Source organism: Peromyscus maniculatus, chromosome 6, assembly GCF_049852395.1.
Source record: "Peromyscus maniculatus bairdii isolate BWxNUB_F1_BW_parent chromosome 6, HU_Pman_BW_mat_3.1, whole genome shotgun sequence".
Lineage (NCBI taxonomy): Eukaryota > Metazoa > Chordata > Mammalia > Rodentia > Cricetidae > Peromyscus > Peromyscus maniculatus.
The window spans coordinates 67,936,989-67,962,823 of record NC_134857.1 but is presented as its reverse complement, the minus strand read 5'-3'; the positions used below and the strand labels follow the sequence as shown (position 1 = coordinate 67,962,823).

The window sequence follows — 25,835 nt, the reverse complement described above, 5'->3', positions numbered from 1 at the left end:
TTTTTTTTTTTTTTTTGAAAGTAATGTTTTATATTCTGAAATTATAATATAATTCATCATTCCCTCTCCCCTTTCCTCCCTCTAGCCTCTCCCATGTGCCCCTCCCGTTTCTCACTCAAATTCGTGATCTGCTTCTCTTTAACTCTGAATACACACATTTATGCATACACATTCCTAAATATATAAATACAACTTAGCTCGTCTAATGTTACCTGTACGTGTGTTTTTTCAGGGACAACCATTTGGTGGTTGATAACCAGCTGGTGTTCTCCTCCCTAGGGAAGGCTGTGTCTCCAGCCCTCAGCATCCCTTGGTTCCCTGCAGTTCTTTGTTTAGGATTAGGGCCCCACAGCTCTAGCACCTTGGTGTGGTGCTTGCTCATGTCATGTTTAGGCAGCCATGTTGGTGAGACTTCATGGCTCTATCTCCTAGGAGACACACCCTCACAGCGGACTTACTGGTTCTCTGGCTTTGGCGACCTTTCTGCTCTCTCTTCCACAGTGTTCCCTGAGCCTTAGGTACAGGAGTTGTACTGTAGATACATCAGTTGGGACTGGGCTCCACATGGTTCCCCTGACTTTTGATTGGTGGTGGTTTTCTGTAATAGTCTCCGTCTGCTGCAGAGAGAAGTTTCTTGGATGGGTGAGGTCTGCACTTACCTGTGGAAATAAGGATAAATATTTAGAATATCCGTAGGGATTATGCTTGTTTCGTGAAGTGGTGGTTGGAGGTGGTCCTCCAGAGATCCATGGCGTCTCTGGCCCCCGACAGTCAGCTAGGTTTCTAGTACTAGACACAGTTTACCTCTTATTGAGCGGGCCTTAAGTCCAATTAGAGATCTGATGATGACCTACGAGGTACACAAGGCATCACTGCACCCTCAGGGTGATCCTGCCAGGCCAGCTGTAGTTTTAGTTCATTAGCATAATAGCTGGTTGGGACTGTTGGCTGCTTCTCTCTCTCTCTCTCTCTCGGAAGCTTGCATGGCACCTTCTGGTACTGGGAAAGCTGGTCCTCAGGAAGAGGCTTTCTGGTCAGAGCCAGCTCAGGTCCTCTGGGTCCTGTGTTCAAAGTGCATGATCTCCTTAGCAACAGGGACTAGCCTCCCACCTCTGGGTGGCAACCAATGGCCACTGGAGTAGTCCACAACGTTTTGGGAGTTTCTTGGACAACTCTGACCAACATATTAAAGGGAGGCTCCACATGCCCGGCGTTAGGTTTTTTGTCAGGCAGTTTATGGCTTTTGAGGGGAGCACTGTTAGCCCAGATAGGAGAATTTTCATTTAAACAATATATGTATGTATATAATATGTAGCTTTAAGTAGATAGACAATATGATTTCTTTCTTTCTTTTTTTTTTGTTTTTTGTTTTGTTTTTTGTTTTTCGAGACAGGGTTTCTCTGTGTAGCTTTGCGCCTTTCCTGGAGCTCACTTGGTAGCCCAGGCTGGCCTCGAATTCACAGAGATCTGCCTGGCTCTGCCTCCCGAGTGCTGGGATTAAAGGCGTGCGCCACCACCGCCCGGCTTCTTCTTCTTCTTCTTCTTCTTCTTCTTCTTCTTCTTCTTCTTCTTCTTCTTCTTCTTCTTCTTCTTCTTCTTCTTCTTCTTCTTCTTCTTTTTAGATTTATTTATTATGTGTACAGTGTTCTGCCTGCATGTATGCCAGCAGGTCAGAAGAGGGCACCAGATCTCATTGCAGATGGCTGTGAGCCACCATGTGGTTGCTGGGAATCAAACTCAGGACCTCTGGAAGAGGTGCTCTTAACCTCTGAACCATCTCTCCAGCCTGATAATATGATTTCTTATGCCTTTTTCAGACATACAAGTGATTTGAAGGGGGATGGGGAAAATGGGGGAAAGGCTTCAGCTAGGGAGAAAGGAGGAGATGAATACAGAATAAGGAGGGAGAGGGGTAATTAACACAGAGGGTAAACTAACAGTAAGTATGTCTGAAAAAGGCCAGCTGGGGTGGTTTGAGTGAAAACGGCCGCCATGGGTTCATGGGAAGTGGTACTATTAATAGATGTGGCCTTGTTGGAGGAAGTGCGTCATTGGGAGTGGGCTTTGAGGTTTCAGATGCTCAAGCCAGGCCCAGTGCCACTCTCTCTTCCTGCTGCCTTCCGATGTGGATGTAGAGCTCTCAGCTGCTTCTCCAGCACCATGTCTGCCTGCATGCCGCCATGCTTCCCGCCACGACGACATTTGGACTAAATCTCTGAACTGTAAACAAGCTCCCAAATGAAATGTTTTCCTTTATAAGAAGAGTTGCCAAGGTCACGGTGTCTCTTCACAGCAATAGAAACCCTAAGACACAAGTAAATAAAAAGTATAATAAAAAGAAAAAAAAAAGACAAAACACAGGAGCAAAGTGAAAAAATACAGAGAGAGAAAGGAGAAAGAGACGGGAAGGGAATTTTTATACGCACCTAACAGGTGGTGGAAATGAAGATTTAAGGTCTCTCTGGTGCATTTGAACAGATCCCAAACTCCCGCTCACAGTCGGAGATGCCACGAGCCTGGCACTGTCCTTGTCGCCAACTGCACGGCTGCTGTGCCTCTTTCTTTGTGTGTCCCCTGCTTCCCATGATGTCACTTCCTTGTCTTTGTTTAATTCTATGTCCCAGGAATACCTGGGATTATTCCAAATTCATCATTTCTTCTTCTCCTCCCATCCCTCTCCCTCTCCTCCTCCTCCTAGTCTTTGATGGGGGATCTGGGAACTTTAGGGAGTGGGGGGTCTCCCTGGAGGTGTGTCTGGCCTCTATCGCCTCCTTACTCCCCCAGCTTCCTACCTGCCAGAGGGGGAAGAGCCTTCTCTGTACATACCCCTGACACTAAGCAACCAGGACCTAAACCTCCGAGACTATGACCAAATAGGTCTTCCTTTAAGTTGTTTGCAATAGGAATTTTGTCACAGTGATGAGAAAATTGGCAAATATGACTATAAAGTTCTAGAGTATTATCTGACATGTAGTTAGCACTTGATAGAAACTATTAAGAGCTAATGAATATGGTCTGTACATACGTTGTTTATTGTGCAGAGGTGTATCGGATGCAGCTTTACTGGTTCATGGCAACCATTTGTTCACATCTCTCCCCAGTTCCACATTCACCATGGTCAGGTAGCTGGATGCTGATTGTGATGGGAGGATTTATGCCTTTGCAACTGGAAAATGCTTTAAATCAAAATCAAAATTTTCTTTTTGGCAAATAGGATCCAACATGTTATTTATCTAGGACAGTGCCTGGCACTTAGTAGGCATTCATTAAATACTTGTTGAATGAATAAGCCTATGGTACTGAACCCTGTGTTTAACCTGTTCCTTAAAATGTTTTTGGCCGTGACTTGAACTGGTAGGGGCTCCCTGCAGAATTCTTAACCTCAGGATCCCCTGGCTGTGGACAGTGCTCAGGCATTGCCTGTTTCCTGGACAGCCTCCAAATGCAAACCTTGAAATTCCTTCCCTTAAGTCCTTGCTATTGGTGAAATTATACACCCTGTCTCTTGGAAATATTGATAAAGGGGACAAGGAATGAGAAGCAGAAATGCCATTGGTGACTGAGATTTTCTGTCAAGTTCTCAGGGTTCAGCATCTGTTGTCTGTGTGGAGCATGCTGTTGGCTCCCTAGATTTACAGCCTTGGGGTTCCTGTGAGGATGCCAGGGTTAGTGAGGGAAGATCACCAGCCCCCATGTGCATGCTAGAGTCATGAGAAAAGAATGTGTGGAGTCTATAGCAGGTGTTCGAGTGTCAGGAGGGATCAAGTGTGGGAACCTCTGTGTTAGAAGCAGGTGTGAGATTATGTGTCAGTCTGCTTGTCACTGACCTTCTTTTGGAAAGCAAGCTTGAACTCCCCTAGTAGGTCTGATGGAGGGCGGTGCAGCATGGAGGAAGGAAGGCATACAGCACATTTGTCTTTATAATTGACACAACCACAGACCAGCAGCTTCATAATAAAAATGCCATTATTGTTTTTGCCTCACAAGAGTAGCACGTGCTTTTGCACTGTTTTGCTGGCCTTCTGTCTTGATGCTGTGATGTAGTTTGGCAGGTAATAGTGTCATTTTATGTTTATTTGATTTTGTGTGAACATAATGATGTGATGCCAGGCATGATTGGTACACATCTGGAACCCAAAACTCAAGGTGAGGAGTCATCAGCGTCAGGAAGAATTCAAGACCATTCTTGTCTACCTAGTGAGTCTGAGGCTATCCTAGGCTACATGAGACTCTATCTCAAAAAACTAAATCTTGCAAAAATAAACACAATATAGTCTTATAACACATGTGTTGAGGAACCCACTTCTCACATCTGTACATTTCTTCCCAACAGATAACTGCTAGTATTAGATCTTGTTTATTTTTCTAGACTTTTGATATGTGATGAAGTTGATATGAATTCATTCAGGAATTTCCCTTCTTGAAGTCTAGTACTGTCACCACACTATTTTGTCTACATTTTTCTTTTACATCATTTTGTTAGATGTGTCTGTCTGTCTATGGTCTCATTCTGTTGCCCTGACTGGCCTAGCACTCACTATATATTCCCTGCTGATTCATACTCAAGGCAATCAATCCTTCTGGCGCTTCAGCCCCCTGAGTGCTGGGATTACAGACATGACCTACCACTGCCAGCCTTGTTTTTGGAGATGGGATCTCGCTATATAGCCCAGGCTGGCCTTGAACTTCTGATCCTCTTGCCTTGACCTCCTGAATGCTGGAGGAGAAGGTGGCTGCTGCCTGTGTGTATGTGTGGAGATAGGGAAGGGGGAGGGAGCATATGGCCGATGCTTGCTCACATCTCAGTGACTAGGCTTGTGCCTCTATGACTGGCTTCCTCTGAAATCTTAGCGGTAGTTCCACGTGGTACCCCAAAAGCCCCCTCTTTCTTTTTGATGGTGCACACTGTTCCATTGTACGGATGTACCACATTTGTCTAACCAGGATGCTGTGGTGGATATTAATTTGCTTCTAAGGTTTTGCTTTTAGAGCCATGCTGTGGCAAGTTTTCTTATTGTGCACTTGTACTGGCAGATCTGTATTGTCTGTTTCATGGTTGGAGCAGATGAGGCTCACGGTGGTGGCCATGAAAAGGCTCACTGCCGAGGGTCATGAAAGCAAGCTTGATTGCAAAATTGATTGCAATAAATGACGTTTGCTGAAGCTGTGTGCTCCTGGACCTGTAGGCCACAAGAGAGTATCCACCACAGCACCTGCCTACATCACGTTCTACAAGATACATTCAGTGTTGCAGACAACCAGGTACAGATGAGAGAAAGGCCAATGAGGTCACATGACTATTAGCCAAGTTCTAGAGAGAGAGGGTGAGAAAGAGAGTGTGTAGGGCCTTGACAAAGGGATGGACAGTCACCCAAAGCACAGCGGCATATGTAATTTGGACACACCATAATGTTCAGTGGCAGGGGGAGGTGTACTTCAGTCTCTGTAGTACATATGCGGGTACAGCAACGAGTCCTTGAATCCTGCATTGGGTGAAGATTGGACTTAATAGTTCTTTAGAAGAAGCCAATGAGCCAGATGCAGTAGCACACACCTTTAGTCCCAGCACTTGGGAGGCAGAGGCAGGCATTTCTGTGAGTTTGAGGTCAGCCTGGTCTACATAGAGTTCCAGGCTAACTAAGGCTACATAGTGAGACAATATTTCAAAGGAGAAGGAGAAGAAATTTCTTTGGAAAGCTGGCTTTTATGTCACATTTTAAATGTGATATATATATCACAAGAAAACTGTGTTCTGAGCCGGGCAGTGGTGGTGCACGCCTTTAATCCCAGCACTTGGGAGGCAGAGGCAGCCAGATCTCTGTGAGTTTGAGGCCAGCCTAGGCTACAGAGCGAGTTCCAGGAAATGCACCAAAAGCACCAAAGCTACACAGAGAAACCCTATCTCGGAAAAAGCAAAAAAAAAAAAGAAAAGAAAAAGAAAAAAAGAAAGAAAGAAAAGAAAACCATGTTCTGAGTCATCAGGATGGCACTTTGTCACTTTTTGCTAAGTGATGTCAGTGTCTGCATTTGCCTTTACATGTGTGATGAGTAGGTACCTAGTACTGTGGCTTCCATGGTCTCTGCTATGAGAAGAGGGTAGAGGGGGGCTTCCCGTACACATGCTGTGTGCGCCCTGGGAGGCTGATGCCCTCCTAACATGCTGAGTAAACCAAGGGAGAACGGAAGTTCCAATGGAGGGACACAGTGGAAGAAGAGTGTCACGTGGTGCAGCCTGCCACACTTGGAGCGCCACACGGACGCCACAGGTCCAGGAGCACACGGCTTCAGCAAACGTCATGTATTGCAATCAATTCCTGTTTTCATTTTAAAGAATATTGACTTTATAGTTCTGTTTCTGTGTAACTGGTGAATTGCCTTTATAGTTTATATGGTACAAGTACGTTTTTATACCAGTCTTATGTCCACATGTATTTGAGTGACATAGCACAAATAAATGACCATTCCTGGGAAGATGGAGAACGTTTGTTGTTGATGTTTTCTTGCAAGGTGAGTTACAGGAGGGTCCTGAGTAATGACTAGTATTTTGTTAACTACCTTTTTTCTGGTTTCTGTGGCCTGAGAAGAAGCAATTCAAGGGAGGAGAGGTTTGTTTTGGCAGTTTGATGGGATGTGGTCCATCACGGGGAGGAAGGCTGCCTATGTGTGTGGGGAGCATGTGGCTGCTGCTTGTTCACATCTCAGTGACTTGGAAGCAGGGACCTGTGAATGCTTGCATACTTTTTCTTCTTTTATTCCACCTAAGCCCCCAACCCATGGGATGAAGCCATGGGATTACCTGTATGTGGGTAGGTTTTTCTCCTCAGGCAATCCCCTCTGCATTGCCTCGGGGGCACACCTAGGGGTGTACCTCAATCTACTGGGTGATCCAGTCGAGTTGGCAGTGAAGAGTAACCAACACAGGTGTTCATTTCTTTTAATTAACTGATTCATTCATTTTATGGCTCTCGGGATTAAGCCGAGGGTCTCACATATGCTAGGCGAGGGTCTCACCACTGGTTTATACCTCTTAGACTTTCCCCAACTTTTTATTTTGAGACAGGATCTACCTAAGTTGTCTAAATTGGCCTTGAACTTATTCTGTAGTCCAGACAGGATTTGAATTTTCTATCCTCCTGCCTTAGCCTTCTGAGCAGCTGAGACCATGCACCTATATACCCATAACACTAGCCTGGACAATTATCTGTCTATCTATCTATCTATCTATCTATCTATCTATCTATCTATCTATCTATCTATCTATCTATCTATCTATCTATCATCTATCTATCTAGTGTATATGTGTTAAAGGCCTGTGTGGAGAGGCCTGTGTACTACTCTGTTATTCTTTGCCACATCCCCTTGAAACAGAGCCTCTGCCTGAACCTGGGGCTCTCCCTTCAGCTAGGCTGGCAGGCAGCAAGGTCTTCTCTGCCTACCTCCAATGATGGGGTTACCGGTATGTGTGGCCACACCCAGCTTTTACGTGGGTGCTGGGGATTCAAACCCAAGAATTCATGTTTGCATGGTGTTCTTTGTGCACCGAACCACCTCTTTAGTCCCAGGCCAGGCCATTAATTAATTCTGAGTCCAGATCTCACTGTATAGTGTGAGCTTGCCTCATGTTTGTGTGCCTCCAGCCCCAGCCTCCTGAGTGCTGGCAAGAATGTGCCACCACAGTCAGACTCAGATGGGTGTTTCATTTAAAAAAATCATTGATTTTAATCTTATGTGTATAAATGTAGTGGGTAGCTGTTCCAGCTTTGACCTGGAAGTACTACCCTCAGTGAGGCTTCCAGTAACTGTCACGCCTACCTATGACCTGCCACTGAGGTGGGGCCAAGAGGGGAGCCCTTAAGACCCAAGATCTGGATGTGCCAGCTCTCTTGGTTCCTGGTGATCCTGGACGCTGGATGGTAGACCGAGCGGAGTTCTCCAGAGAACCCAGCTGGACTGCACCTCACCTCTCCCTGATCCTGTAACTAACCCCTTTACTAGCTGTAAGTTATCCCCTCAAATAAACCTCCTTTTTAACTACGTGGAGTTGGCCTTAATAAATCCTCCAATATAGTGTTTGCCTGCATATATGTGCATCACATGTGTGTAGTGCCTGTGGAGACCAGATTAAGGTATTGAATCCCCTGAAACTGGAGTTATGGATGGTAGTGAGCTGCTGTGTGTGTGCTGGGAACTGAACCTGAGACCTCCCTAAGAGTAACAGGTACTCTTAACTGCAGAGCCATCTTTCCAGCCCTCAGATGAGTGTTTTAAACAGAGCATATTAGCACTTTAGGCACTTAGGGAGGCTGATGGAGGTCAAAAGTATGCCAATGTGGAGTTGTCCAGGTGAGAACAGATTTGAGAGACATTTAGGAGGTGAAACTGTAGGACTTGGAGGTTGCCTGGTTCAGCAGCTGAGGGAGAAGAAAGCACAAGCTGGCACCTTGGTTTCTGCTTGGGTGTAAATGGATGTATTGCGCCATTAATTAAAGCTAGATAGAAATGGGGGCTGAAAGGCAGCCCTAGATGTGGAGACAAGACATTTCATCTTGGACACGCTGCATTTTCAAGGCTTATGGGCCATGTAGATAGAGACGTCCAGAGGGTGACTGGACCAGTGGTCCTGATGCTTGGTCTGCACAGATCTGGGAAGAGTCGGCATTTGTGTTGTGGATAAGACAAGGAGAGAAGTCAAAAGCACCCAGAAAGCAGGTGTAGAACACACGGGGCTGTGGGCAGTCTCCTCCAGAACACCGGAGGTGGAGGTGCAGAGGGAAGCCCGGAGTGGATAGGAATAGCCTTGAGAATGAGAAAAAAGGGAAAGATCCTGGTGATTAAAGGTGGTCAGTGATGTCGCACGCAGAATAGAGCTTTAAGACAAGAATCAAAATGTATCACCGTGGCTTCAGTACTGCACGGAAAAACATGGCTCCACCCACCTCCCTGAGCCTCCAGAACAATTCAGAATCCTCTTCAACTCTTCTCCCTGTGGACCTAACTGAAGTAAGTCAGCATGGGCATTTCGCCTGCCCGAGCTTCCTTGTTTGTTATGTGTGTGTGTGTGTGTGTGTGTGTGTGTGTGTGTGTGTGTGTGTGTACAGATGCTGTTGTTGATGGGGTGCCACCGTGGGGAGCGCAATAGTCACAAGGGGCTAGAAAAGGGGAGGGTGAAAGGGGACTTGGGGTGGATGCCAGGGCTGACCTAGGGCTGATTAATGGCCTGGCCTGGGACTAAAGAGGTGGTTCGGTGCACAAAGAACACTTAGCATCAGACGTGTGACCAGGTGTGGTGGCACTTACAATCCTGGCACTCATGTGGCAGAGGTTGGGGCAGGAGGGTCAGAACCCAGCTTCACATAGTGAGACATTGTCTTAAAAGAAAAAAGCAAAAAGACAAGGTGGAAGCTGAGGCTGAGGAGGCGAGGCGAGGCCACTTTATGGCAGAGCTGCAGGATTTGTTTGGCTTTTTTCCTTTACATTGATTGATGGATGGATGGATTGGTTGATTGTGTATGTGCACACGCACGCGTGCACGCACACACACACATTTATGCTACAGTGAACATATGCAGGACACCAGACAACTCATTGGAATCATGTCTCTTCTTCCACCATGGGGGTTCTGGGGGACTGATGTAGGCTGCCAGGCTTAGGAGAGATTTTATTTGGTTTCTCCTACCATCTATCTAAAGACCTACCAAAGAAGACAGTTATGATGTAACACTTTCATTTTGTGGATAAAAGTGGCCATAAGTGGGCAAGGGCCACAGCAGCTGAGCGCGCCGCGCCGCGCCCCCCCGCCCCCCCCGCCCCCCCCCCCCCCCCCCCCGCTACCTAGTTTCAGGTCAACTTGACACAAGCTAGAGTTATCTGAAAGGTGGGAATCTCCAGTGAGATGACTTTATAAGATCCGGCTATACGGCATTTTTCTTTATTAGTGATGGAGAAGGTCCAGCCTATTGTGGGTGGTGCCATCTCCGGGCTGGCGGTCCTGGGTTCTATAAGAAAGCAGGCTGAGCAAGCCATGATGAACAAGCCAGCGAGCAGCGCCCCTCATGGCCTCTGCATCAGCTCCCGCCCCCGGGGCCCCTGCCCTGCCTGAGTTCCTGCCCTCACTGCTTTTGATGATAATAAACCCTTTCCTCCCCTGGCTGATCATGGTGCTTCACCACAGCCATAGTCACCGTAACTAGGACACCCAGCTAGACAGAGAAGGGGAACTCCTCCCTTTGGTACTGGCAGCTGTCACACACTATTGAGCCGGTTAGAATCATTCTTAGCATCAATGTCAAGTTTCTTGTAAGCACTCCTGGTGTCCACTTCCCAGTAAATAAGCAGACCCTGGAGGGATGGGGCTCTTTGATTTCTTGATCCGCAGCTGTCAGAGCTTTGCTACCACAAGCCTCAGTGAACTCTAGATGACCCGGCAACCATTTTCACCTAGGCCAGAGGGGGGGGCCCTCCTCTCGTGGCCGACAGAGGGACTGGCAGAGAGGCAGGGCTAGGATTGGAGCAAACACAAAGCACCATTTGTGAGTGACTGTGATTGGTGCAGACACCCTTCCTCTGGCTATGCGCGCAGGCTGCTCATCGCAGCGAGGCACTTTGCTGCGCTGCCTCTGCTGCCTCTCCCTGAGCTGTGGAAACGCTAGGCTGGGAGCTGAAGAAGCTGATGAACAACACAAGATCAGCCAGGGCAGGGAGATGGAGGCGAGCTGGTGCTGATGGTGGAGAGATGGTGGAGCCTGGGAGACGGCTTGAGCAATCTTGACTCCCTAGGTCTATACAAGAGCTAGACCCCTTATAGAGCAAGGGATCTAGCACCCCGGCCAACACAAGAGGCACCACCTTACGGCTGCCTCTCTGCTGTCCAGTCAGAGTCATCCAAAGACCAGCTTCTCGTTCACTCCCTGTGACTTCTGTCCAGATAGAGTGAAAGGGTCTCGGGCTGGTGACTGGTAACAGTGGAAGCCTGCTTTGCAACTGGCATCCTGGACCAGCATCTGGACCAGACTGTGGGGAGACTGCATGGGTCTGCACCCGACCTCTGCCGCTTGCCAGGCTGTTTCATCTCTCTGTACTTGTCCTCTTCTGTACAGTGGGATGATAACAGGGCCTGCCTCCCGAAGCCCCTGCATTGGTTGAAATGGCATACAGGAAGCACTTAGGACATGGCTGGTGTCTTAGTTAATGTTCTATTGCTGTGAAGAGACACCATTGGTGGTTATGATAAACGGCACTGGTGGCGGCACTGGTTACAGGTGGGAAAAGTCACGGGCCACGGCCACGACTCCCAGAGTTATAAAGAGCTTTATTAGAAAGAAAGAGGGGATCGGAGGGAGGAGAGCCAGGCCTGGAGAGAAAGGAAGATGGTGGGAGCAGAGAGAGAACACGGAGAAAGAGTGTGGGGATCTGAGTCTGGATTTTTAAGGCTGGAATTGCATGACCATGTGGTGGGTACGTAGTGGCCAGCTTCAGCTGATGATGTAAGACGTAAGACACAGGACCCCAAGCTGCACATGTACAGAATCCTAACAACCATGACCAAGGCAACTCTTATAAAGGAAAGCATTTAATGTGTGTATGTGTGTGTGCGGGGGTGGGGGGTTGGGGGGGTGGGGGGAGTGGGGAGGGTGGGGGAATGGGGGGAGGTGGAGTTGCTTATACTTTCAGAGGGTAAGTCCATGATCATCTTCCCTGTGATCTGAAATAACCCCTTCCTCTGGGATCTCAGAGGTCCCTTCTGGCAGCCCAGGAGTTAGATTTCCTAAGTTCTCAAGCCTTTGTGAGTCTTCTAGGTTTTCTAGCACCACATAGTAAGTAAGGCCCAGGAGTCAAGTGGTTGCTGAGTGTGCCTTGCAGTATTGTCCCTGAAAAATTCTGAGCATTCACTGCACCTTCCCCACGGGAGGCTGAAGGTCACAGGGTGCCAAAGTCATGTCTGGAGTTGATGGCTGACCTGGTTACATTAAAACGGAATCTTTGCTGTCTGCGTTGCTGCATTGGACAGATTGGCTCTTTGGTGGATTGCACTGGACAGATTGGCCCTTTGGTGGATTGTATTGGACAGATTGGCCCTTTGGTGGATTGCATTGGACAGATTGGTCCTTTGGTGGATTGCATTGGACAGATTGGACCTTTGGTGGATTGGCAATCGTATTTAGGGAGGTTTTACAAGGGAAGGGCCCTTCTAGTACGCCTGCATTTTGCAATTCACTTCTTCATCTCAGGGATTCCAAGTTGCCATCACGCCTTTCTGGACACAGAACTGACTCAAGTCTAGTTCAGAGCTTTGGGTAAAGAGTACCAACTCCAGCCACCAGAGGGCACTCTTGCAACATGAAGCCCAACGTCTCTCCTGGAAGACGCTTCCATCTTTGGCAGAAAACCTGAATTTGTGGATCTCAACCCTCAACCCAGGCAGTTTCTCCCCTTTCCCCAGGAGATGTTTAGCACTGTCTGGAGGCATTTTGGGTTGTCACAGCTGGGTAGAAGTGGGGGCTGCTACTGTTGTCTGGGTATGGACCCATGTTTCGGTAAGTAAGTATTCAGGAGTGCACAGGACAGCTGTCAGTAACAAATGAATTCCGTAGTAAAAATTACCAATGGTGCCATGTGGAAAAGGTCTGCTTCTTCGAGATCGGTGGCCTCCAGTAAAGAAAGTCCCACCTGGAAGCGAGTCCTTGTGGTGGGCTTTACCTATCCTGAAGGGCAGTCTTAGAATGTAGGCCTCAAAGAAGTATGGGGATTGCAATCACCACGCACCACTGAAGAGGAGGTGGGACCAGGCAGAGAACACAGAATTTCTTTTTTATGGAGAAAGCCTGTCCTTAGGGCTAGCCACTCTGAACAGGACACGTGCCCAATGAGGGTACCCTCTGCTTCCCGGTGCTGCGCCTGGCACGCTGTTTTGTCATCCACACTGAGGAGGGTAACAGGAAAGCCCTGTGCTGGTCCTTAAGTCCTGGGGATGAGCCCTCAGCGACGGGAGAAGGGGGAAGTAGTTTCCACTGTGGCCCTGGGGAATCCTGGGAAAGGGCCTGTCTTTGCTTTTTGACACTGGGCCGAGGGGAGGGAAACGGGGACCATCTTGGCCGGTCTGTGCACGAGGGTTGTGCCTTGTCCCCTGCAGCTGCTCTTACCCATTCTAGTTGACTGACGGTGCATGGTCACAAGACCAAGAGGCTGCAGGAGGGTAATGTTAGAGAGGTTCCAAGAGGAACTCGGAATGGGAGGAGGAACCCTCTGGGCCTTTCCAGTTCATGGGCTGACCCACAGAAAAGGGCAGCAGACAAACCCAAGCCCTGTCATTGATAGCCTAGTGGCCGGAGAGCGGCATGGCTCAGTGGCCTTGGCTTGGGCCACATCCCTCCCGACTGATCATCTGGTCTTAAGCAGAGACTCGTATGTGTTCTCTCTCCTCTGCCCAGGTGCTGCAAGCCTGCTCTGCTGTTCGTCACTAGGAACCCATGCAGAGACAGAGGAAATTCAGCACCGGCTTCCTTTCCCACCATTAGAGTCTTGCCCAGAGCTCCTCTGCAGGGGCCTTAAAGTCTTCGGCAAAGACCCTTGCTCTGTCTGCTCTTCTGTCTTTGGGACCGGCTTCCCTCGTTTCCCGGAAGCTCTGGGGGCCTCTACTTGGTTCACTTTTCTCTCAGGAGCGACGGTAGAAAGAAGGAGCTTGAGTGAGTGATTCCAGTCTCACTCCAAGCCTCCGGCCCTCCTCTGCATTTCCCAGCAGGACGCCTGGGTTGCCTTGAGCACCACCGATGATGGGAACACAGGAGGAACACAGCCAAGCCTGGGGTGCACCAGAGAAAGGCCGTTGGCCAAGAGGGCAGTTTGCCAAGGGCATTTTTATTCACAGTTAGCAGTGGAGGATTGCAGAGACGAGAAAACCAACTCCTCCCTCGCTCTGCACCTGCAAGAGCCTTCCTGGGACCGAGGTTCCAGTCAGAGGGAGGGCAGAGAAACATGGGAAGGGGTACGGGGGAGGTCCTGGAAACCTTAGACACGATGGGGAAATGAACCCAGAGGAAGAAAGAGACCCTAAGACTTAAGCCAAACCAGCCCTATCTGCCCCCGCCTGCCCCTTACTTCCCCCTCGTGGCCAGGCATGGGGCCATTCAGTGATGGAAACCCTTAATCTTACCTCCCTCCAAAAAGTGGAGATTAATAATGTCGTCTGAGTCTGATAACAATTTGGTAGGAGGGGAGGGGCCACTACCTCAGTTTCCCCATGCCCACATATACCCCGCCTTCATCCTAGACCTGGAGGTCTAGCTTCATCCTCCAGGTCCTCCAGTGAGTCTGGCTGGTGTCCATCTAGGAGAAGGTGCGAAAGTCGGGGCTGGGGGGGAAGGGGAGCGGCCGCCCCTCGACTTCTTTCTCTCCAGTTAAGGGGGATCCAAAGGCCACGTGGCTCTGAATTTCTCTGGACTGGGGGACATGGGAGTTCCTTTTCCAAGTTTGAGCCTCTGAGTCTCTGAGGAGAGTCCCTCATTGGAATCCAGGTGCTCCTTTGGCGCTGGGCCAGGATTTACCACCAATTCCTCAGGCCTGAGAAACCGGCATTGAAGGCTCTCGTCGGTGCCCTGTCTCAGCCTGGCCAGAAGGGGGAGTCCTGGAAAATGCCAGGCACCTGGCATACACGGCGGGCCTGGGAGCCAAGGACCGGGCTTGGAGGACCCTGAAAGTAGCTGCTCTGAGGAGAAAGGAGGCAAGATGGGCCCCGAGAGGTGGGTCCAGTTACAGCAGAGGCAGGGTGTGTGTGAAAAGGAAGCAAATCTGGGAAGGTCACCTTGGAGGTTCAGGAGACAGCAGCAAGGACCTTGCCAGCCTGGGCCCAGAGCTGAGCCAAAACCTGGAGAGAGAGAGAGAGAGAGAGAGAGAGAGAGAGAGAGAGAGAGAGAGAGAGAGAGAGAGAGAGAGAGAGAGAGAGAGAGAGAGAGAGAAGGGTCATGAGGGCAGCCTCCCCAGATGCCCCTCTGCCTCCTTCCCCCCTCCTCTTCCTCCCCTCCCACTGCTTTCTCCTCTTCCTCCTCTCCCTCTCCCTTCTCCACCTCTCCCCTTCCCTTTCCCTCCGACAGACTCTGGAGGAGCTAGGCTGGCCTTGATTCGGTATGTAGCTGAAGATGGCCTTGAACTCCTGACTCCAGCTCCTGAGTGTGGGCATCACAGACCTGGGACTTCCTGCCTATCAGGTGAGTGCTCTCCTGAGGGGGCTCCTGCTTCTGTTTTCCCTCTTGCTCAGAATCCTCCCCACCAGTTCTCCCCCCCCCCCCGTGTGTGTGGGGGGGTGGGGGCTCATCTCCCTCCCTTTTTTGCTCTTGCTTGGTTTATCCTGCTTCTCGAAGGACCGCCCTGAGACTCTGCCAGCCTTGTGGGAGCACCTGCGGACCTCTCCCTTCACCTCTCCTGGGGCTCTTGGCTCCGTCGGAAACCACCGTATAGTTAGGGATGCGCCTGTTGCTTTAATGTCGGTGTCCCTAGGGTGCTGGAGCAGGAACTGTTAGTGGCTTTCCTTTCCTCTGAATCTAGTCCAGACTGAATCTGGTACAGATCAAGCCCTCAGTAAAAATGTGTGGAGAGACGGAACGACAGCCTGTGTCCTAACCCAGGGAGTCCGTCTTGATTCTGGCTCCCTCTGCTCAAAGGCTCCAAATGTGAGCTGGGTAAAGAATTGATTGTGGGACCAAGCACTTGTCACCTAGATAGGAAGGCCTCCGTCCTGCTGGGGATCAAAGGACATCTGCTAAGATTAGGTGTAAGAAGGGACCCGTGAGGGTCAGGACTGTGTGGCCGTGTGTGGGGTCCACAGCCTTTCCCTTCTGTCTGATACTAGGCCCATCGCTCTCTTCCTCTAAAAGAATCTCCTCCTCCACCCCCTCCATCTGCCCTCCCACCTGCCAGGCCCCCACAGGGCCTGCTCAGGCTGGGCTTCCTGGAAATGGCTAGACAGAGCTCCACACTGTTTTTCTACTTCAGCAAGCCCTCTTGAAATACTACATTTTTAAAATTTATTTTTTATTTATTTATTTATTTTTATTGGCAAGGCCACATCATTTAACTAAGAGACCAATGGAGTCACATGGGTGTGATACAGTGAATAAAAACTAGGAAAGCAGATCAAGTGGCACTTCATATAGCCAGTTTACTAGCTAGGAATATTTCTTAAGCCAGATTCATGAGGGATTAAAATAGTCAGAATGATTCTCTATGAGAAAATATGTGGACTCCTTCTTCCAGGGTGTTCTCTCTCTCTCTCTAGATCAGTGTCTTTCCCTTTGGGCCCTTAGATGCGGCGAGGACTGTTGTCCTCCTGGGTTCAGGGTCATGTCCACATTGTAGCTGAGTAGGCATGTGGAGGAGATATTTCCTGACTCTGGTTGAGTGTGCCCATGCTCCACTGTCCAAAGCTTCCTCTCTTGGCACCCCACGATCTGAGTGAGTGTGGAGGTTGAGCAGGTGGTGGAATTCCAGGCCAGAAGCATGACACATGACTGCTGCTAGCCCTCTGCTGACCTAAAACCTTCATGCCCTTCAGGGCCCAAGCACAGGGAAGGGGTGTGTGTGTGTGTGTGTGTGTGTGTGTGTGTGTGTGTGTGTGTGTGAAGGAAAGCAGGGATGTACACAAGTTGGGGCTTATCATTTCCCACAGGGGTAAGCTTGGTGTCTTCAGCACTCTGGTGCTGGGCGAATGGTGGGGTGGAGGAACGGAGAACTCCCCTCATGTGCTAGGTAGCTCTAGGATGCCAGACTGATGGCCCAACTACCCTGCATCCATGGCCTGCACTGTGGGTGGGTAAAGGTGGGTGGTCCTAATCCTCAAAACTGCCTAAAGTGGAGGGCCATGAACCTCTGCAGAAGATACCTGGGTTGGGTCTTTCCAAAGAAAGCCTGGCCCGCTTGCTTTGAATGCCACTGGTGTCTACCGGTGTCCACCTCCTCCCCTCGCTCCATCACGAGTGCCACCACTAGTGTGGTCCCAGTCCCTCTTTGTCTCTGGCCTTTAAACTCTTGCCCTCCTTTCTTCCTGTAAGCGCAGCTGAGCCTGTGTGCACGGTCGTCGGATGCCTGCTGAGTCACTTTGCCAAGGAAGTCTTCCCCGCTGTCCCCAGCACCCCCAGCATCGTCCCCTTGGTGTCGAGCAGCAGGTATAATTGTGTATCTATTGGTGACCGCCTTTAAGCCCTTGACCAAGAGCCCTAGATGGGCAGCATTGCTCACATCTGAACTTCAGACCCTGGTGCATTAAACATCTGGTGAACAGGAGGCAATTAAACATCTGGTGAAAGAAGAAAGACTGACATCCTCTCTTCAGCTCAACTTCCTTCTTTACCCCATGACCCAAGAGTCCCCTTCTTAGATTAGCTGAACAAGAACAACAACAACAACAACAACAAAATTCCCAGTGGAGGCTGGAGAGATGGCTCAGTGGTTAAGAGCGTTCCTGTTCTCCCAGAGGACCTGAGGTCTGTTCCTAGCACCAATGTCAGAGGGCTCACAGCTGTCTATAATTTTAGCTCCAGGATATTCAATGCCTCTGGCCTCTGGAGGGCACCTGCACTCACGTGCATATGCCTGCATGCAGACACATTCCCCTACACATAATTAAAAACAATTAAAAAAAATTAAAAGCCTTCCAGTGACAGCCTGGTTCCTCCTCTAATTCCAGCCACACACAGCCTGCATACAGGTGTGTGCTGACTTATGATAGGGTTACGGGCTAATAAACCCGTTGTGAGTTGAAAATAATATAGGTCAAAAGTGTGTTGGGTGTATAGAGCCTACAGAGTGAGTCAGTTCAGCAGTGTGCTGTGGAGTGTTGGGTGGTTTCTCTCGCGATAAGTGGATGACTGGACTGGCAGCTAGCTCCCTGCACCTCCTGTTGATGGCCAGTAGAAAGGTCAAACTTCAAAATTCTAGATGTGTTTTCTGTCACGGAATGCGTATTGCCTCTGGATTGTATCATCAGGTCTAGTCAAAGGTTGTCAGATTGGAACCTTTTGTAATTTATAAAATGAAATCTAGGGACTGGGGATGTGGCTCAGTTGGTAGAGTGCTTGATGAGCATATAAAGAGCCATCATCACCTGTGCCCCCAAAAACAAATACATGAAATGAAAATCTAAACATACCTCTTCTTCCTGGACTCTCTGCTAACGGGAGAAAGCCCAGCTCTTTTCAAATGGTTTTGAGGCCCTTTGGACCTGGGTAGCTGTTGGCCTGGCAACTGCCTCCCACACCTCCCTCACCATCCCATCCTCCTTGATGCTACACTGACAGCAGCAGAGTTCCAGATGTACCTCCCATGCTCACAGCTCTCACTTTTCCTATGCCAGGGCCTCTTGGCCCTTCTTCCCCTCTTCCGGGGAGCCTGGAGTCCTCTTTTGGGCCCTCCCGGCACCTGTAGGAACCAGCAGTTCCCCCATCGCTACTTCCTCCCAGACTCTTGTTTCTAACCGTCCGTCCATCTTTCATGTTTGGGCCTCATGCCTCATAAACAGAGTCACTAAGCATTGACTGCACGAAGATCTCTTATCTCATGCCTGCCTGGGCATATGCTCCGCCAGGCGGGCCCTGGGAGGCTCCCCTCCCTTGTTTAATCCCGTCTTCAACACTCACCATCGAAGCTGCTGTTCCCCTTCTCCCCAGAGGTTTCCAGGGGCTCCCGGGAGATCCTCTCTCCAGCCAGCTGCGCTTCTGTGGCCCAGTGGGTGTACAGCGTGCTCTGCAGGGGCTAAGGAGGGGGGAGAAGGAGGCTGGGCCGGGACAGGTTCTCTCTGGTATCTAGTCTTCTAAGACACAGCAGGACTGTCACCCAGTTGCTAATGTGACAAGATAGTCCCATATTGATTCTGAAACAGCAGGGGGTTCTGTGGGCGGCCTGCTGTCTCAGATGCCCCGAACCTTCCCCTGCACCCCTTAACCTTCTCTCTGACACGTCACTGAAAGAGGATGTCTAGCACAGAAATTATCCTTCCTCACAGGTGCATGTGGCTCACAAAGACTAGGTCCTGAGGTACTCAGGGACTGGAAGATGTGAGGACACCGGAGACCAGTAGGTAGGTCTTGAAGGTGGAGTGTGGCCTGGGGCTTCCGGGACGGAAGAGCAGGTCCTGTCAGAGTTCTGAGGACAGGGGTCGCCTCCGTGCCTACCTCACTCTGCACAGCCACAGGCACCGAGGTTGGCTGACACATGGCAGCGGACCCCAACAGCAGGCGAGGGGCAGAGGGTGCCCACACTTTCCATGGAGGACAGTTGGCTATAATGAGCTTACTGAAGTTGAACGTGTAGGTAAACCTCTTGCCTTTGGTCTTGTACAGGATCCTCTTATTGTAGTAATACCTGGAAAATGGAGGGAGGAAGAGACTCAGCACCTCCTCCATCAACCTAGTGGATAACTGGAGGATACCAGCCATCTTCCCACAGCCAGGGCAATTCCCAAGCCCTGCCACAGTGGGAAGCAGCCTGGAGTGCCAGGAACCACATGCAGCCCTTTTCCTTGACCGCTCCCTCTTATACTGCTGGCTACCTCCCCTCACCTGAGGGCCCGGCTCAGCTTGTCATAGTTCATCTGCGGCTTGCACTTCCTGCGGCCCCAGAGGCGGGCCACTTCGTCTGGGTCCTTGATGACGAACTCCCCGTATTCTCCCTGCTGCCAGGCGATGACATGGCGGAACTCTTCCTTCTGCAGCAGCTCCAGGATGAAGTGCCACAGCTGGATCTGCCGGGAGCCTGGCGACGACTCGGCTTTGAAGGCCCAATCGGGGAAGGCCAGACCTGGCGTGGGGGGAGCGTGAGGGTCACCTACTGTCCTAGGGCCCCACCCAAGTCAACTTGAAGAGCCTGGGGAGGAGGCCGGGAGTCTCACCTGAGATCCAGTAGTTGACAGGGGTGGTCTGGATGCCTTCCGAGAAGCAGCGGCAGTACATGGTGAGTGGTAGGTGAGAAAGGCTTGAGTCTGAACCTCAGGCCTGCTGAAAACAACGGAAAGAATGGAGGTGAGGAAGGAAGAGTCCAGGACAGAAAGGGAGCTAAGGCAAGAGTTTCCTTGTATGCAGGGTAAGCCCAACCTGTGGGGACCTCCTTGGCTCAGAGGCTACCCCCCTCCCCCCGGGTGGTGGCTTGGGTCAGAGCCCAAGGAGAAACGGCAAATGGTCCTCCATCCTGAGCCGAGATGGAGGATTGAGACCGAGAGACAAACGGTCCTTAGGGCTCAGCAGGATTTTGATTTTGAGAAGAGGGAATGGTATTTATTTTTCTTTACGTTGAGTAGAGGAGCGGTGGCCTGTATACATACTGCCAACGTTTTCTGGTTGTTTTGAGACAGGTTCTCATGTAGTTCGCCGGCTGAGTCTCCCTCGGTGCAGCTGAAGCGAAGTTGACCTTGAACTCCTGACCCCGCCGCTGCCACCCGCTGAGTGCTGGTAGTGTTGGCATGCACCACCACACTTGGCCTCCCCTTCTGGTAACTTTTACAACAGTTTCACATTGGAGAAAGGCAGGGATTTTTGTGTTGTTTTCACCAAAGCCCAAAGGCCTGGTGCACAGTGGACCCTAAGTGACCGCTGACAGAATAAACGACCGCTAATGACGTTCCAATGCTCTCATTCTTTTGTTGCTGCATTAAAAGAAAAAAAAAAAAAAGGTACCGCCTTTGCTTCTGTCACTCCAGAACTATGTAGGACCTAGTCTTTATCTTGTATGTTTCCTCCGAAAGTTGTTACCTCCTTTCAGGGTAGTTTAGGGGCAGCACCCACTTTTAGAGTCTCCCTCCCACAGCCTGGGGCCCGAGAGGGGAAGTGACAGATTTAGGTGAATGGATAGATAGATAGATGGATGGCCTGAAATGATGGGGGCCAGGGCTACCTGGCCGAGATCAGAAATTCAAGTCATGCTCCTCCAGGCTTGCCCCTGTGCGTCAGGGAGGCAGAGGTGTCGTGTCTGGCCAGGGCCAGGGTTGTCCGCCGCTGGGCCACGCCCCTGTCTGCCGTCTCAGCATGGCTGTGCTGCGGCTCCAGAGCTCCTGTGGCTGTGGGTGCCTTTCTGACCCCCTTCTCCTCCTCCGGGTGAGAGGGAGCCACGGCCTCTGCGCTTGGAGCTTCCCAGGCTATCCTAAGATTGGAGCCAGCCTGGACAGGGCCAGCCAGGTCCTGGGAGTGGCTGACCCACGCATCACAGATGCGCCTGTGGTCGTCTAGACCACTGACAGTCCCTGGGCCATCGAGATTCAGGAGCCGCCCTAAAGGGGCTAGGCTGGCCGACAGTGAGCCCAGAGGGGCCAAGGGCAAGAAGTATGGGATCTTCGTGGATTTGTGTGGCATTTTTGTTCGCTGAGATGCCAATCTCTATCTAGTTCTACTTTCAGCATATCCGCTGTTCAAGCCGGCACTCGATAGTATCTGTCCTTGACAGCTGTGCCCCCCTTGGAGCTCAGGAACCCCGACTGTCTTGTTCAGTGCTGGCCATTTGGATCCCATCCTGGCGCCGTGCCTCGTGTTCATAGGTGCTTAATGAACCGTGGGTCAGGAAGAGGGATCTTGCTGGTTCTCGGGGTGTGTCGTCAGGGAAATCAGGGAAAGGTTTTAGAACTATCTCCGGGGAGACAGGCTTGCCGGAGGTAGGCTAAGGGAAGGGCAAGCCTGGGCTGAAGAGAGGATGCTGGCACATGATGCCGGCTTCTACGGCCACTAGGGGGGTGTGATTAGTGTGTAAGAGGACTGAGGAAGGACAGGAGAGAGGGCCACAGAGCAGGACGGGGAGCCTTAGCTCTGGTCTCCCGTGCTGGTGAGTTCGGCATTGTTCTCAACTAGAGCTTAGTAGGTCTGGAGGGCACACAGACATCGGTGTGTAGCAGCCTCCTGTCATTCCAGAAAAGACTTAAGAGAGAGAGGGTGACTTGACCCAGGCCCACAGAGTAGCTACAATCGCCCTTAGAACTCTCTCTGCTGAGTTTCCCCAGGACTTAAAAACATGTCACCCATGGCAGCGCATCTTGACTTTCATGAGCATGAGAATCATCTAAAGTCTTTTCAAAATAGGGATCTTGATCACATGGGCCGGCGGAACCTATGGCAGCACACGTCTGACATGCTGTGAGGTACTTGGCCATGTGTCCCTGAACTGTGATTTGAGTGTCAGGAACCTCTGGAGCATAGCTGGTCTTAGAGGCCACTCCGAGCTTCCCCAAGATCATTCGCTAAGTGAAAGACTAGAAAGCAAGACCTCAGATCAAATTCCTAAGACTCTAGTTGGGCATGGTGTACGTGCCTGTAAAGTCCTGCACTCAGGAGGCAGAGGCAGGGAGATCATCACAGGTCCAGGCCAGCTTGGGCTACACAGAGAGTTCTAGGACAACCTGAGTTACACAGTGAGACCCTGTAAAGAAGAGGAGGAGGAAGAGGAGGAGGAGAAAAGAAAAGAGGGGATCCAGAGCTGTGGACATGTAGGGTTAATGACATGTATGTGTTCTAGAACTAGGCACATGTAGGGTCCCTAGGCCTTGCTTATGAAAGGGGTGTCCTTACATTTTCATGAGAAAAAAAAAAAGAAAGAAAGGAAAAAGACAAGAAAAAAGATTTACACAATTCAGCCACGGAGATAGGCAGGCTGCTGACACCTCCTCCCCTACCTGAAAAAAGACAAAACAGTCGTGGGGCATGACTGTTCCCAGCACTTGGAAGGCAGAGGCAGAAGGAACAAGAGTTCAAGGCCAGCCTCAGCTACATAGCAAGTTCGAGGCCAGCCTGGGCTACATGAGACCTGTCTCAATAAACGAAACAAAAGAAACCCAAGCACAGCATAAGCAAGTGGCTCCCCAAACAAAACCCCAACATGGAGCCAGAGTGGTGTGGGGTTGGGGGAGACTGAGTCTCCTGGACTTGGTGCAGCAGCTTCCTGCCCAGATGTGCCACGCTTGTGCTCATGAGTGCTCAGGAAGCTTGCCAGCCCTGGGTGTGGGAAGCCTTGGTGACAGATAGGAAGTCCTGCCAACTGTCTCCTGAAAATCCTTCCTTTCCTGCCTGCGGCCCTGAGCTGACAGGGGAGGCTTCCCAGAGAAGAGCAGCTTTCAGCTCTGCCTCCGTGGGTGTCAACTGTCTTTGTCCCTTAACCTTAATTCCTTGTGTGTCACTTTTAACAACAACAACAAAACCCTTCAACTTTATTAGCGTGTCTGTGTGTGCATGTGTGTGCACCCACGCCGTGGCCTGCGTGTGGAGATCAGAGGACACGTTTGTGGAGTCTGTTCTCTCCTTTCATTTTGAAGTGGGTCCGGGGAGCTAACTCAGGTCACCAGGCTCGCTCGGCAAGCGCTTATCTGCCAAGCCATCTAGCCAGTCTCTTGTGTCGCTGTGACCTACACAATGGCGTAGAACTTCCCCGGCTGGGAGCATCCCACTCTGTGCCCTCCGACCTGTTCTCGGGAACCCCCGCTTTGGCTCTCTTGTGCTGTGGGCTGCACACTCAGAGACTGGCCACATTCTGTGTGCTGCCCTGTCAGCAGCCCGGCGACACCCATGGCAAAATTGGCACAGTGGCTGGGTACGGGGAACCATAGATCTTAAAGGACCATAGCCCCGTCTGGAATGGTCACTGCGGGTCTCCAGAGCACTTTGTATTTCTGGAAGGGCTACAGCAGCAGGTGATTGTTATTACCACCGCCATCACGCTGATTACTAATAATGTTAATCCCCTTGGCCAGTACAAGTGTTCATTACGACACAAGTAGGTTCTAGGTCATTATTTAATAGAAGCAGTAGAGATAATGATGAGAACAATAAGGAGTAAGGCTTAAGCTGGGCGCGGCACCAAAGAAAACCTCCCGAGCTGCTGCTGCTTCTCCTCTTTACACTTGCGGCCCTGTGAACTGGGATGGTCACGGTTCAGGCTGGGGTGCCGCTCTTGTTAAGTTTCTTCACTGATTCCTCACAATAACCTTTTGAGGTCAGCATTGGCTGCATTTTGTAAGCGGAGGAAACAGAGGCTCAGAAAGATTAAGAGACTTGCTCAAGATCCTGCCAAGTGGTGGAACTAGACAGGAACAGGTCTGTCTGACTCCAGGCTCTGATGGGATTGGTCAACCGGGGCAGAAGAGTTGAACTCTAAGGAGAGAGGAAGGCTGCCAGGAGCCCTGCACACCCCCCACCGCCCCAGAGGAGACTGTCCAGCCAAGCCTGGGGTGTGGGCTCTTTGCCAGAAAAAATTTCAACAGTAGATCCAGAAAGCCAGAGGCCAGCTGCCCAGTGGGCAAAGTCTGAGAGCACACAGACAGACAGACAGACACACAGACGCACAGAGACATTGACACATACACACAGACAGAAAGACACATACATACAGATATGGGCAAATACATACAAACACACACAGACACATAGAGACACACAGACACAGACACACAGACACAGGCACACACACAAATAGATGCACGGAGACACAGACATACATGGACACATGCACACAGACATACACATAGAGACAAACAAGACACATATACACACAGACACACACATATACAGACATGGACACACACACACAAACACACACAGACATGGACACATACACAAACACACACAGACATGGACACATACACACAAACATACACAGACACAAACACAGAGACACATAGAGACACACAGACACATAGAGACACACAGACACAGAAACAGTTGCACACAAACACACACAAACACACAAGAGACACAGAGACACACACAGACACACAAATAGATACACAGAGACACATATAGACATACACAGACACATGCACACAGACATACACATACAGACAGACAAGACACGCATACACACAGACGCACACACATACAGACGTGGACACATACAAACGCACACACATACATACACAGAGACACATAAGACACTAACAGACATATAGACACAGACACACACAAACACAGAGACACAAGAGACACACAGACATGGACACACACAAATAGATACACAGAGACACATAGAGGCACACACAGACACATACACACACAGAGAAACACACACACAGAACAATACAACACATACACACATGGATGCATACACACAGACACACACACAGATCCGAACACACAGAAACATACAGACACAGATACACACAGACACATACACACATAGATATACAGAGACATAGACAGACAGACATACAGATACACATTAAGAGACAGACATGCACACATGTAGAGACACACACAAAGACATACACAGACATACAGACACACACGTATTACACATTAGCATTTGAGCACGTATGTAGAAACGTACAGTGGAAGTAATTTTGAAGTCCTGGATGGGGGGAGCTCACAGTGTAAACCCAGCACTTGAAAGGCAGGGACAGGAGGCTTGCCCCAAGTTCAAAGCCAGCCTGAGCTTCAAAGAGAGTTTTAGTCCAGCAAAGGTGCCGTGGGTGGGCTCTGCCTCAAACAAAACAAAACAAATTGATAAAAGTTATAAAAAAGGAAAGTCACGCTGTCACTGGGACCAAGTGACCAGAGCGACTGGGCAAAACCGAGGCTCCACTGAGTCAGCAGGAGCAGACTCATGAGCGAAGCCGCGAGAGGTGGAGCCTGGACGGTGAGGTCCAGAGCCGACACCCCACCCACCCACCCCCACCCCCGCCGGGCAGCCGGCAGGAGGCTCCGCAGGTGGAACAGGCTGCCCCTCCCCTCCGCGGAGTCCCCAGACTGCTTGGGACTCCCAACATTCCCCTGGGTCTTTGGTGCTGACCGCGGGCCCTGCTGATCATATCCAAGCTGTAAAGGGGCTGGGACCTTGGGTGGAGCAGCTGGGGACCTTGGGGCAGAGCAGGCAGCCTCCTTTCCCTT

The 25,835-nt window shown here is 50.4% G+C and overlaps 1 protein-coding gene and 1 long non-coding RNA gene across 2 annotated transcripts; one reads left to right on the top strand and one right to left on the bottom strand.

Annotated features, from left to right (window-relative positions):
• Positions 1–14,177: 14,177 nt before the first annotated feature.
• On the top strand, positions 14,178–19,545 carry LOC121830198 (uncharacterized). Its single transcript, XR_013052151.1, has 3 exons — positions 14,178–14,761; positions 15,087–15,200; positions 17,045–19,545. It is a non-coding gene; the product is annotated as an uncharacterized LOC121830198 (long non-coding RNA).
• Etv3l (ETS variant transcription factor 3 like) lies at positions 14,497–19,940 on the bottom strand. The gene is given in 6 exon segments (XM_076574367.1): positions 14,497–14,580; positions 14,583–14,860; positions 18,624–18,738; positions 19,158–19,347; positions 19,545–19,782; positions 19,874–19,940. Coding segments are annotated over 6 exon segments (966 nt in total). The 5' UTR covers positions 19,935–19,940.
• Positions 19,941–25,835: the final 5,895 nt, after the last annotated feature.